General features: G+C 39.2%; 1 protein-coding gene across 7 annotated transcripts in view; it reads left to right on the top strand.

Annotated features, from left to right (window-relative positions):
- slmapa (sarcolemma associated protein a) overlaps nucleotides 1-14,543 on the top strand; it is an 87,132-nt gene that overhangs the window by 24,757 nt on the left and 47,832 nt on the right. For all 7 annotated transcript variants that reach the window (XM_013908609.1, XM_013908608.1, XM_013908607.1 and 4 more), the window contains exons 2-3: nucleotides 7,957-8,104; nucleotides 11,934-12,006. In XM_013908609.1, the coding sequence (XP_013764063.1) occupies nucleotides 7,957-8,104; nucleotides 11,934-12,006 (221 nt within the window). The remainder of the gene's footprint in view (nucleotides 1-7,956; nucleotides 8,105-11,933; nucleotides 12,007-14,543) is intronic.

Below are 14,543 nucleotides of genomic sequence, written 5' to 3'. Positions count from 1 at the left end.
TGTCTCTCACAGTTGAAGTGTACCTCTGGTGCAAATTACTGACCTCTGTCATCATTTTAAGTGGGGGAACTTGCACAATCGGTGGCTGACTAAATACTCTTTTGCCCCACTGTAACTCATCAGTGCTTTCTGTGTTGAGCATCAGATTGATAGCTAACATCTAACCTTATAGCACAGCTCTCTAATATGTGATTTCATCTCCTAATTCACTTTTGTTTTTTATTTTACTACATGTTTAAAATATCTTTGCGCCAATATTTTTCAAAACAATGTTTGACACCTTTGGCTGTACAGTAATACCTCTGTTTGACAGCCATCCTACCAGCTATGTAAATTAAATTTTTGCTACTGGAACATAAAACAATTGTATGCAATTGATAAAATTACTAGTCAAGTCTGATTTTAATAAAAGCTTAAAATTTTAACTTTTCACCTGGAACTTTTACTACCATCTTTGCTGATGTAGAGTTGTCCACTGATTGCTCTCATTGTGTCTCTGGCTTAGATAAATTTAAAGTAACTGATGGCTCACAGGGAATACTTGTAAATACCCTGACTTTATTATTTGATACTTTGGCCATGTTTAATTTGAGCATTTGAGAAATAACATAGCATAACAGGCCCACTTTAAACCCTGTATGAGTTTTTTTGCATGTGGTAGAGTCACCTTGCTTCTGTTTTATGACTGGCAGTGACATTTCAAGAACTTGTTTATCAAGCCTCCTAGAGAGTGAAATGTGTCTTGACTGGCCCAAGACTCCTGGAGTGATGGATGTTTGGTGCTGCTTTTTGTAAAAGTACTTTGTCATATTTTGCTAATGAAGGAATAATCCGCTTTATCTGTTTGTATGGGAGCTGCAGTGCTAGTGATGAAACAAATATGTGCATGTTCTAGTTGATTTGGAAACTGAAGAATTTACACTGGAATTTTTCTTGAATACTATTATTTGGTGTCTGGGTTTATCTTTGCTATTTTTTTCTTAAGGTATTGACTAGATTAGGTCATCTAATTATTTGTTAGTATACATGTTTTCATAGACCTTGGATCTTGTTTGCATTAAATCCCGATATTGGATGTCCTGCTCTAAGGTGGAATTATTTTTAGTTGTTCCAGGAGTCAGGGTGACTCCTGCGAGTGATTCTGGGAGGGTTTATCCATCAGGTGACTGCTACTTTCTTTAAATCTGTCTGTAGTGTTGATACAAACTGGTGTCATGCGTTGACCTGCTGACTGGTTAAGTGGTTGTTGTGCTTGCAGGGCTAGCTGCCAGCTGATGGTGTGTACTGTTTTTGGAAGCTAAGAGCAAAGTAAAATCCAAACGGAGTAGCATGATGTTTGTTTAGCTGGCACTACTAATGGATGAAAAGGGACATGGAGAGAGAACAGACATAGAAGGATAAAGGGATGCAGTGTTTTCCTGAGAAGTGCTCTGATGGTGGGTGGAGGTATTGCAGGAATGCTGGTGGTCCAGCTTCTGGTTTAAAAAGTGCCTCATTCATATGATGATGATGTGCAGATTTGGGGGGGGGGGGAAGAAACTGTTCTAGTAATCAATCTTTTTAAATGTTCATTATTACTTTTTTATTACTTTTTTTTATTACTTTTTTTGGTGATTGTGGACCAGCACTGTCAAAACTGAAACGAACAACAAAATGCAACACATGGCTATTTTTTCCAAGAAATCCCAACAAAGCAGGTGGACAACTCAATACAACACAAACATATATACCTGCATGTTATTAAACAAATATTATATTTGACAAACATTATTTTCATTTTCTACTTGAGTTTCTTGACCCTTTAGAAGAGATTGCAGAACTGTAGTTGAAAAGACAGTAGCTCATCCTGCTCTGTGGTATTTGAGTTTGCAGACTGATTAAACTGGGAAAGAATTCCTTCTCTCATACTGGTATGCATGGAAGAAATCTCAGCTCATATCCACAGTGCGTCACTCTGGAATCTTCTTTGTTGTGTCTTCATTTCAGAATGTTAAATCAGATAAAATGTCCAATCAACAAACTTAAATTCAGCCTTAAAACAGCCAGCTGGTCTGTTTTCTCCTCTCAGTGACCTGGTAATAAACTAATGGCTCATTCACTCACGCATTTGTTCTTAGTTAATAGTTAGCCACTTATTAGTCATTATGGAAAGTTTTCAGGACAGTGAAATGGATGATGGCCAGTGTGGCTGATGCCTCACAGACTGCTTTGATTACTTCTGGGTAGATGCATGACGATATCAGAAATTTGATCCCAGTACTTCCTAAATTTGAATACCAAATTTAATCAAAGAAAGACTCAAAGTAGACACTACTTAGGAGTGTGCAAGTGAATACATAGTATTACAACATTCAGCCCAAGTAACCTCTTGTGTTATTTTCAAGAAAAAGACTGAAGGAGTAAAAATGGCGCTGTGACAGTATAATGTGAAGCTGGAGCTGGTTGACACATAAATGGTGAATGATTCATTTTAGGATTGTTTAAAAACAACAACAAAAACAACCTTTAATAGATCAGCAACACGGTGCACATCTGAGCATCCTGGTTCGTGACCAGATGACCCCCATAGATACATGGATGTAAAGGGGGGACAAAGGTTTACTAAGATTTATTTCAAAGATTTAGTGACATAATTATTTTGCAGATTTAGATTTTTAACATAGTGGCTTTAGTATAGTGGCTCTATGGTGTAGTGTTTAACACATTTGCCTTGTACACAAAAGGTTCCTGGTTTGAGAACAAGACACAAACAACTGATAGTGTTATCTTCTGAGGGCCAAAGAGTGTAAAAAATCAGTCTACGCAAGTGCAGATCGAAGTGCAACCCCTTGTGAATAAAGGAGGAGCCAAAAGCAGTTCTACGTTCCTCACTTTACCCGCCACTTCCCACATGTGGGATTGTGGCATTTTATATTGATATAAAACTTTTTTTGGCATATTTTTTTTCTTCATGAAACTCTTGCTGCGACTTTCTTTTTCTCCCTGCTGTTGTCTCTGTGTATATGACTTTGGCACCGTTTTACTCACCATGTCTGCTGCTTCTGTGCTCTGCTTTATTGTTACTTCCTGGTTGTGTGACATGTCGTAATATATGTTGTGGACTTGTTTCACAACATATGTCTCAGGTGCTCTATGAGAAATCAGGCGTCACAGTCAGCAGACTGAACTCGCTGTCTGCAGCTCACAGGTGGATGATGTCATGGTTTCTCTGTGTATGTGCATGAGAATGTAAGTCTGCGAGAGCCATATGTGACGCATAGTGTGTGTGTGCGCGGTGTTGCTGGGTGAAAAGCTCTATAGTTAGGTCCCTCCCTCCCCATCTCCAGGTTACCATGGGGACAGAAGGTAACTGTGTGTGTGTGTGTGTCTGTGTCTGTGTCTGTGTGTGTTAGTGTATAGCTATCATGAGGTGTGAATTGCTAGCTTTTCGTTGCACACTGCAGTGGGATAAACAGCGAAGTGAGCCAGTCAGCCTCAGCCTCTCTCTCTCTCCGTGGCTTGTTTTTTGCTGTTTCCTCCTTCAGTCCCTCCTTCCTCTCTCTCTGGTAGGACAGAGCGTTTCAAGTCATGACGGAGAGCTGAAAGCTGATGAATGAAACTCCTGGAACAACAGGCAAAAAGGCCCGGGGCATCCAGATCAGATCGTTATCTGTGTGTGTGTGTGTGTGTGTGTGTGTGTGTGTAATTTTTGCTGTGTCTGTGTTACCTTTATCTGTGTGTGCTCGTTTGTGTTTCAATTTTAGCTGTTAATATCTGTGTTTGCTCTAATTTGTGTTTTGTTTTGACTGGTTGTTTCCTGTCTGATATCAATCAAGATATTCTGCATGGGTTTCCTGAATCATATGAACGAATATGATTTTGGCTTCTTGTTTATGGTTTACCATCATGGGTGTTCTCTGTGTATATAGACTGTATATAAAAGATGGATAACAGGGAGAAGCCTGAATTTTCTCAAAACATCGACCTCTGCTTGTCACAAACCCTCGCTTGTGACATCTGATTATAAAATGCCAAAATGGTGATGATGAAAACAGTCATCTTAAAGCTTTGAAACAGGACTGCGGGAGTCCCTGGGTGATTTCAGAGTAGCTATGTCTGTCTGTTTGTGGGCCTGGTGGGTGTCAACCTGCACGATTTATAAGGCGTGTGGTCTAAAGTATGACATTTTTGTAATGGTCAGCAGAGGATGACATCTCTGATTTGTGAAAGACATGAGATATGAGCCTCAAAACATTTTTGCCCTTCAGGATATAGGGCTGTGCGATATGACAAAAATCTCATATCCCGATATAAGACATTTATTGTCCTGACAACAATATAAATCACAAAAATGTAATATTTTCTGTAAATTCTGTGAATCTCGGGCAACTCGATTTCCCTGAAGTTTTTCTTCTCATCCGTAAACTCTCTGCATACTCTTTCCGATGATTCAGTTTATTTTAAAAAGTCTCAGCAGGATCTTGAGCTTTATTGTGAAAGGTTTACGTGGAAAACAAACAAGCGGACTTGTTACCTTGTTTTACCGTCATTGTTGCTAACGACAACACGTAAAAACAGGCGCTTGTCCGTCCGTAGTGTGGTTATATTAAATATAAGAGAAAGAGAGAACTTTAAGAAATTAATAAAGCCACTACAGTGACCATCAAAACGATGAAAAAATATTGCTGTACAAAGTTTATTTTACGACACCACAAAACAAACAATATACGTTATTATATCGTCATCCAATATATATCGTTATATCGAACATCCCTCCTTCAGGGGCAAAAAAATCTGTAATCAATGTGCATGGATGCAAATCGGTTGATATTAGAGATGGCATGATACCACTTTTTTATGTCCGATACTGATATCATAAATTTGGATATCTGCCGATACCGATATAAATCCGATATAGTGTATTTTTTAATCAATAAAACAGTTTTTTAAAAAATATTTTGCTGCATTTTGTACAAGTTCATACTCAAGTTTTAAAAAACAAAACGATAAAGCTATTCTGTTATACCTGTATGCAAAAAATACACTGCACCCAAAATATTTCATAGTTCAGCAATATTGATCAATCTAATAAACTTAAGCCTACACCATCCTTCCTATTCTGGTATTTTAAAGAGTACTTAGCAGAAATATTAAACAACCTAACTAATAGGTTAAAAAATAAATAAATACAGACATACAGACATACATACATACATACATACATACAGACATAAATAAATAGGGGACCCCCCCCCCCCCCCCGCCTTGTGATGCTTAATCGACGTAATCTACTTTAATTTAATGCACGTGTAAAATAAAAAATATATATTAAAAAAATTTGCACAGAAATCAATTATTTTTCTACAATAATTAAATAGATTCAACATCTTTCTTCAACAGAATTGCAGACTGCACAGATCGTACCTTCCCAGAGGAAAAAGTACTATAGCTTACTAGGGTATATATTAGATTTAATATTAGTAATAGACTTCTATACATTTTACATCAGATTAAAACTTTGGGTGTAAGATTCAGATAATTATTTATCAAAAGCTAGACATTTTAAATGAGAATAAGAAAGAAAAGTATTTCTTTGTGCCCCCCCCTTTCCCTGTTAATGCCCTACCTGCCCCCCTGGCCAAACTTTGCTAGACTCGCCCCTGCACAGTTACCAGCCGTCAGCTACGTAGAAAAGGATCCTGGTGTAGAAAGTAATATTAAATAAATTCTAACAACAGCTTATCAAGCTTAAAAATGCAAAGTGGGCCAAAAACAAACAAGAGAGACGGGACTCGCGACTGAAAAGCCGATCAGCTGATCATTGATTAGTTTCGTGATTGAAGTAGCAGCAGGAGAGGGAGGGGGAGAGAATGAGAGGCAGTCATAAGCTTAACATGGGAATGCTTTATGAACATTCAGAGATGAACTTACACACTTGCTTTACTTCTCTCTGGGATAACGTTCTCAGAGATGAAATTCCGGTTTGGTAGCGAGGCTCCAAATGCTCAACCAGACCACCGAGAGGTCTCGCACGCCACAGTCGCTGTACCACGTGACGCATACTGCTCCGACGTGCTAAGGTTATAAGCCGAGTTCTGCCATGTCGCAAGTTTTGTGAAGTGCTTTTGTGATATTTAATGGATCGGATTACATTTTTTATTTCTCTCCGATAGCCGATCCAGTAATTTAGGTCAGTATCGGACCGATACGTAATGTCGGATCGGTCTATCTCTAGTTGATATGACATCTGGTCTGATGAAAATTGTGTTCTGACTATTTCACAAAGTACCGTGAGACTTACTAAACACAACATGCTATTGGCTGTGGTTCCCATTACCCTCTACTTTGTGATTGACATACAAGAATCCAGTGTCCCTCACTCTTCACCTCTGGTTTAAAACAAAAGGATGTTGATGGCAAATAATGCTCATCGTGAGGTTTCACAGTGGGAATTTACAAACCAAGACGGGTTCCTCTTACTCCCCTAAAAAATAAAACCTTGTACCTATGCCTCACCAGGGTCATCTCTGGGTAGCTGCTGTGCTTGTACCATATTTTTCAGACTAAGGTGCACTTATAATCCTTTAATTTTCTCAAAAATCGACAGTGCGCCTTTTAATCCGGTGCACCTTATTTATGAATCTTGGTTGTTCTTACTGACCTCGAACCAATTTTATGTGGTACACGGCGCTCGCTAGTTTCCACCTAAACATGATTTCTGAAAAAATTTAAACGTACAGCACTGCTACCACTTCCAACATAAATGAAGACAGAAAACTAAACAGGAGTGTATTTTGTAGGGTTACTGAAGTTGGGCTAGCTGGCATGTAATGATGTGCTTCGTGATCGCTAGCGACACATCTATGTTAGCATAACATAAACACAGTGAAGCTGCAGGATGAACGCTAACTTCTTTCTAGTCGATAAAAGTTAACGCGAAGGTTCCCAATGGTAAGGGACAAATGCAATCGCATTGCAGGATGCTGTAAACGGACCCAACTTCAGTCAGGAGAACGACTGAGATAATCCATCCACATTATGAGGTTAGTCATTAATATACTGCAACAACATGGGAATAGAGCAGCTGTGAGAGAATTCATCATTAATGAATCAATGGTTCGGAAGTGGAGGAAGCAAGAAGAATGGGTTGAGTAAATTTTGACTTATCTGACTGTTTTGTTTCGCTTAATGCGCCCTATAATCCGGTGCGCCTTATAGTCCAAAAAATATGGTAATACAACATTGTAAAATCTGTGTATTACAAGGAGGTAGACTGCAGCCATCGATGGTGACAGGTGGCTCTGTAACTGTGAGGCTATGTTGTGGTTGGGTGACATGAATAATTAGGTAAACAAAGCAGAATATTTTTTTTTTGGTGCCGTCTAACCCCACGTTGCTTCAGGGGAGTTCATGTCAAGAGTTTCAGTTTTATGTTCTGGTGAAATTCATTGGACGGGGGTCAGATCATTTTGTGTGTGTTTTTGGTTTCTTTTTGTTTTTTTGGATACACCAAGTATTTAGCTTTGTATTGTACATGTTTTTATCAGTTTGAGGCCTGGTCATTTGTAGTGCATTTTTATTTTATATTGGTTGTTTTTGTTGGTGAATAGCAAACAGTGTCCAGGTTCCAGAGGGTGTAGTTGGTAACATGTTAAATCCTACCACTGGTGAAAACAAGGAAATAGTTTATGCAGACATTTCTTTTCCAAAAATATACTATTTAATTGGCTTTGATTACTGATAAATACTTAATGTTTGTTTGACAATATGAAAATCATACTACCAAAAGGTTGTGAAATATAATTTCTGCCATTATGAGCCGTAGCTTCATATTTCCTGTCATAATTTATTTCTCTCTTTTAATCTGGGGATCTATTTTAACTCGACTCTTCTTCAATTTAGAGTTTTCTGTTCATGTTTGTTTATAAGTGTCAGTTTTCTTCACATGGTTGTGACCTGTTGTTTTGCATGTTTCAGTTCTACCTGCAAGACACTAAAAGCAGCAATGGGACATTCATCAACAGCCAGAGGTTGAGTCGTGGCTCGGAGGAGAGTCCGCCCTGTGAGGTCCTCTCCGGCGACATCATCCAGTTTGGCGTCGACGTCACTGAGAACACACGCAAAGGTACAAAGATCACATGTGGAATATGATGACATACAGTGATGTATTATGGGGCAAAGCACATATTTTATGCTTCTCAGTCAGCATACATAATGGACAGAGGATTTTTCCTTACTCTTATAGTTAATAATGCACACATGTCAAGTAATCACACTTGACTAACCTTCAAGGATGGCTCTGGGCTCATTTAGCTTTGGTCATATGAGCTAATGCATACCAGAGAGCGCATATTAAGGTCAGATTTTCAGCTCTACTTAAGCCATTTTCATACTGGAGTTCCAACAGGCATTAAACCGGCACACGAGACTTCTGTCAGAGGTTATGAAAAAAAGACTGATCTATGCCTTTTTACAGATTTTAGAAGATTATATCAAGTTAAATTATATAATAAAAAATATACAGTTTGTTTTACCAGAAGAGACTCATAACTGCTTTAATTCATCAGCAATATGAAAATAAGTCACTAGGGTCTAGAAACACGTTTTTGTTTTCACATCCTGGATTTGCGCCAGTGCATGCATGACAAGCCAGATAGCTTTAGAGAAGTGTGTTCTGGGAACTGCTGTTATGCATTAAAAAAATAAGCAAAACGACAAAAAGCTGTGTCTAAACAAATTTAGTCTCTGTATACTGGAAATAGGATATGTATTTATTCTATTAACACTACCCCTTCACAACAATAGTTGTCTTAAGTTGCTTTGTACTATAAGAACCCCATCAATTATGAGAAAGAGAACGCCAACAATCAAATGATCCCCTACAAGAGCGAGGAGGAAGAAATCTCTTTTAACAGGAAGAGACCTCAAACAGAACCAGACTTGGGGAGGGGCAGGATCTTCCGTGGCCAGTTGTGGGGTGAGAGGAGGGAAAAGAGAAAACGGACAAGAATAGATGTGATAGTGGTATGTTATCGTACAGTTAGTGAAAAGACGGGAGTAAAGAAGAAATGCTCAGTGCATCATGGGAAGTCCCCCAGCCACCTGAGTCTGTCGCATAACTAAGGCATGGTTCAGGATGACCTGATCTAACTAACCCTAACCAGAAAGAAAGGTTACACACAAGCCCTTTAAAGCAGCGATGGTGTCTGTCTCCTGATGGACAGCTTGGAGCGGGTTCCACAGGAGATCCTGACAGCTGAAGGCTCTGGCTCCCATTTGACTTTTAGGAACTCTAGGAACCGCAGATAAACCTACAGTCTGAGAGACAAGTGATCTATTGATATACTATGATACTATACGGTCTTTAAAGCATGATGGGGCCTGATTATTGAGGAATTTCTATGTGAGGCAGAGGATTTTAAATTCAGTTCTGGACTTAACAGTTAGTCAGTAAAGTAAAGAGAAGCTAATATGGGAGAAATATGATCTCTCCTTCTAGTCCCTGTTAGTACGCTCACTGCAGCATTTTGGATCAGCTAAAGGCTTTTCAGGGAGCTTTTAGAACAGCCTTATAATAATGTTTTCCCTATTATCAAAAATAAGTAAAAATCCCAGTCCCTCCATGTGACTCCCTCTTTTCTGTCCATCTGTGTGCCTCTGCACACAGTCAGCTCACATGCTGATCCAGGCACTACAGCACGTGTGCTTTTATTTAGCTCAAAACAAACCACTTCTTTGTTGTGACACACAGGACACAAGCTTGACCTGGTAGCAGTTACTGTTTATGGCAATATTTTATTTTTTTCATCGTTTTGATGGTCACTGTAGTGGCTATATTAATTTCTTAAAGTCCTCTCTTTCTCTTATATTTAATATAACGACACTACGGACGGACAAAGCACCTGTTTTTGTAAATATGTAAGAAAAATTGTGTCTGTTTCTGTTCTGTGTCCTGTGTACTGTTTGTTGTATGTAGGGATGGGTATCGTTTAGGTTTTATCCGATACAGGTGCCAAATCGGTACTTTTGAAACGGTGCCGGTGCTTAAAGAATGGAGAACACAAAATTGGTCCAAAAACCTCTCATGTTCAGCTGTTTTTTGTAAAAAGATAACAATGTTATTTTCTGCAGCTATGGGGCATATATGGTATCACTCTTGGCTGGAAGCAGTGCTTAATCAATGGAAAAAACACAAACTTTGTCCAAAAACCTCTCATGTTTAACTGTTTTCCACTTTTTCTTTGGTCATTTTAGCCTTTTTGTCCAGGGTGAAGGGAGTATCTGCCATCAAACAAGAGGACAGCCGCATGTAGCTATGATGATGTTTGCTAGTTCACCTTACATGCATTAATGTAATAACGTGGTTAGCCTACTCAACGTAAATTAGCTACTCACGCAGAGAAGAACAGCTGCTGCTGCATCATCATCCATCATCATTTCTGCTACACTGGCAGGGCTAGGGGCCAGGACTCTCCTCTTCGTGTTTTTGGGGGATGTTGCATAACAGCCAACCCACCCGCAGCAGATGCGCTCGGTGTGAGGTCTTGCAGCAAGCTATCAAATACGGCGCATTTCTGGGCTTTTAAAAAAAACGCTATGCATCGCCAGGTGTTTCATCGGATTCTTGGTGTTACCTCCTTTGACAGTATCAGCTTAAAGCACTTGTTGCAGGCTGCTGAGTTTGCATATTTTGCTGTGAAGTACAGCCAGACTTTTGACCGCTTCGCCTTGGACATTTTTAATCTGTAGCTCTGCTCTAAAAGAACGTACGTACCTGGACCCGCCTACTATTCTCGGAAATGTAAAATGATTGGCTAGAAGTGTATCACAGCTCAGGAAAAAAAGCACCGAAATAAAGCACCGAAATGTGCGCTGCTTTTCGGTCTGGTTACTACCGTTTATGTCAGAACGACACCGGTACCCATCCCTAGTTGTATGTGTGTCTTTCTGGCTGCTGTTACAACCAAATTTCCCCTTGTGGGACAATTAAAGGGTTATTCTATTCTATTCTATTCTATTCTATTCTATTCTATTCTGCACGTTGTCGTTAACAACAGCGACGGCAAAACCATCGCGTGTCTGCTTGTTTATTTTCCACATAAACCTTTCAGAATAAAGCTCAAGATCCTGTTGAGATTTTTTAAAATAAACTGAATCACGTGAAAGAGTATGCATAGTGTTTACGGATGAGAAGCAAAAAAGAGCCGTCAGGTGCTAAAAAATAAACCTTAGACTCAAACGTTAGAACAGGCTTTTCCCCGCAGCACGCCGTGTAATAAATACTCACAAAGAAAATGGCGGCCGTTACAACTTATGTCTAAAAATGTATAGTTTCATGCATTGGTTAAAACATTCGACTCCATGTACACGACGCCCAGCTGGAAACACTTCACGCAAGTCAAGCTGCCCGAGATTCACAGAATTTTCAGAAAGTGTAACATTTTTGTGATTTATATTATCGGGATGATAGAGGTCTTATATCGGGATATGAGATTTTGGTCATATCGCACAGCCCCAGAAAGAAGCAACATACACTCAAATACTCAGGCACTGACTCACCATGTGTTTGACAATCTGTGGAATAATCTTCAACAGGGCTGAAGGTAGTGGTAATACAACAGCTCTGCAGCTACTGGTGAAAAAATTGCCTTTTACTCGTGAGCTACTGGTGATTACTCTGAACCATACCTAATTATAACAGAAAACCTTCAATAATATGAAATTTGATACCTCATAGGATTTGTTAATATGGGCCAGAAAGGCAGAAATCTTTTCCTTAAAAATTATGAACTTTGACACATAGTCAGCCCGGGATGCATGTTTGACATGGATTCTCTAGAGTCTCTATATTCGCTGATGATCCAGGACTTTGTATATGTAAACATTCTGCTCTGTTTTATTTCGTTTTCTTCATATGAACAATATTGAAGTGTCTTTTCTCTTTTTGTCTGCAGTCACCCATGGCTGCATCGTGTCAACAATCAAACTCTTCCTACCTGATGGGATGGAGGCACGCCGACGAAGCGAGTAAGCACCACTCACATTGATCCATGAAGATTTGTTTATGTAGTAATAACAGACTATATTTTTTAATAAAGCCTTCTACAGTTTCTACACTACACATTCTTCTGAAAAATTGGGATTTATTGCTGCTCATTAAAGCAAAAGTATACTGATACAGACTTAACCAGGTGTTGTTGCTGATTTAATGGTTGTCTGGTTAAGGTTAAATGCTTTCTCTCTCTCTCTCTCTCTCACACACACACACACACACACACACACACACACACACACACACACACACAATTTCTGCTTGTGTAGTGATGTGATTATTATCAGTCTAGTTGACGATGAGGGCAGTTAATGAGCTGAGGATAAGGGTCTGCGAGTGTGTGTTAATAATTCTGGCCTGTGTAATAACCTTTTGAATCAACTGTTCATTTGAGTTTTAGGGTTTTCTCTCCCCCCCCCCCCTTGTTTTCTTATATTGACTCATGCTGAGTGTTTACATGTATCTTTGCTTTTCTTTGTGTGTGTTTGTGTTAAATGGGCTGTAGCTGACCAGCCGCTGACCCAGCATGGAACTTCCTACTGTACTCAGAGTCCCACTTGCGTGTCTGTGTGTTTGTAATTGGCTGGACGTGTGCATTAGTGTTACTGGGGCTCAGTGCTGTGTTGGGCAGTGCCATATGCTGCCATGCTGCTCAGCTTCCAGTCTGGTAAACCCATCAGCCACGCTGACCGGAGTCTTGGGTCTGGTTTGTTCATGCTGTCTGTGCTAGAAAACAAAAAGCTGGGTTGCAAAACTAAAGGACACCAAGAATTAGTTGTTAACAGTATGAAAACATTCACAAATAATTCAAACAAGCCCAATCTAATGATCGACTATTGTTCCTAAAAATGTGTGTGTTTGAGATCTATTTGTAACTGTTAATCACGTTCTTCAGGAATCAAACTGTATTTTACATGTTGCTAAAATGTGCGGCACTTTCATGTTGTCACACGTGCAGGATTTTAAGATTAGTTTGCCAAGTCTAGCTAATGTTAGCAGTGCTAGCACTTCCTTCCACACAGAGGACCGGAAAACACTGCTGTGGTCAAGTGGTTTTATTTCAGTTTGCTCTGACACTGAACTTCTTCTTCTGAAAGAGAGGGGCTCCTACCTTGTGCCATGTGGCTACATAACATGTCACTTCTGGTAGTTAACTGGTTTTCTACTTAGTATAATATGAATATTTTGTTTAAGTAACCACGTAGCATTACTACTGACAACTACTGAAATCGACAATGTTTAAATCTCTAGATGACAGGCCACACACTTGTCTAATGAATAAAGCTGAGGTCTTGGGATGCATTTAGAGCTGACTTTGACTGTTTATCCAAATTTGGACATTGTGTGATACATTTTTCCCAACCTGGAAAGACGGCTTTTCATTTACAACTGCTTTTTGTCACAAACAAAGCTTCACAAAGTGAAGATTGTGATGCACAACTAGGAAGTGAAATCAATAAGAATTGGAATATAAAAATAACCTGGATGAAATAATCCATTAAGACATTTGTGAGACATCAGATATTAGTTACCAGGATTCTGATCTGAAATTATGAGTAATTTTGCTTTTTGAACAAGTGATCATCAGTCACTTTCTGGTTTCTAGTATGTCTTTGCACAGGAACAAAATCATTTCAGTCTCTGTAATTTTTTCCCTTGTCTCTCTGTCACTGCAGATGTGTGGTATTTTAGTGGTGAGTTGTGATGAATTGTTACGACCCCCTCTGCTAGGCGGCAGGAGGGGAGTAACATACACAAGCCCCCACACGAAAACTGAGTAAAATAAAAAGGCCGTAACAGAATTGTCCTGGTTTATTTTCAGATGTGCAGGTTTGGATTGTAGTTCAGCACAGGTTTAAGAAGTCCATCAATTAACACCAACGGTAGTATTTTATCCACATGGTCAATAATGCATGAAAGTGAATGGTGCTTACCTGAGATCTAAAGAAGCGTCCAACATGTTCTGTGGGGAAACGACTGTAGTCTCTAGTTTGACCTTTGACCTTCAGCATCTGTTATTATATCCACATGGGAATATTACGGGAACAATTACAGCATTTTTTGTCTGTTTGTTGTGTTGGTTTTTGCCCTTTATCACAGTTCCTCTCCCCCGCTGTTTTTCTTTCCCTACCTCTCTTTCTCTCTCCCTTTTCTTTCCCCCAGTCATGTCTGTCCCATGTGTAGCAAGTGAAAATAAAATAAACAATAAAAGCAAAGGTGAATCAAATAGACCAATACGGCAAGGCCGGGATTGTCCATTTGGCAAAGTAAATCCGTTGGGCATCTTTCTTTGCCTTTAGACAATAATTCTGATGGCAAAAGAACCAAACGGGACAGGCAGGAAAGAAAACAAAAACAAAACAAACAATTACGGCATCATAGACTTACAGAGCAATGATGCTACCTTCTGTCTCAGGACCACATTTGACATTTTTTTACCTCCAACAGGTCAAATTTCACTTTTTTTTTTTTAAATTTTTTTTTTTTTACCATTTCCTTTAATCAAACAGCT

The sequence above is a fragment of the Pundamilia nyererei genome, unplaced genomic scaffold (assembly GCF_000239375.1).
Source record: "Pundamilia nyererei isolate P.nyererei 1_Seehausen unplaced genomic scaffold, PunNye1.0 scaffold00012, whole genome shotgun sequence".
Classification (NCBI taxonomy): Eukaryota; Metazoa; Chordata; class Actinopteri; order Cichliformes; family Cichlidae; genus Pundamilia; species Pundamilia nyererei.
Note: the sequence above shows the minus strand (reverse complement) of the source record. Positions and strands in the feature narration are given on the sequence as shown.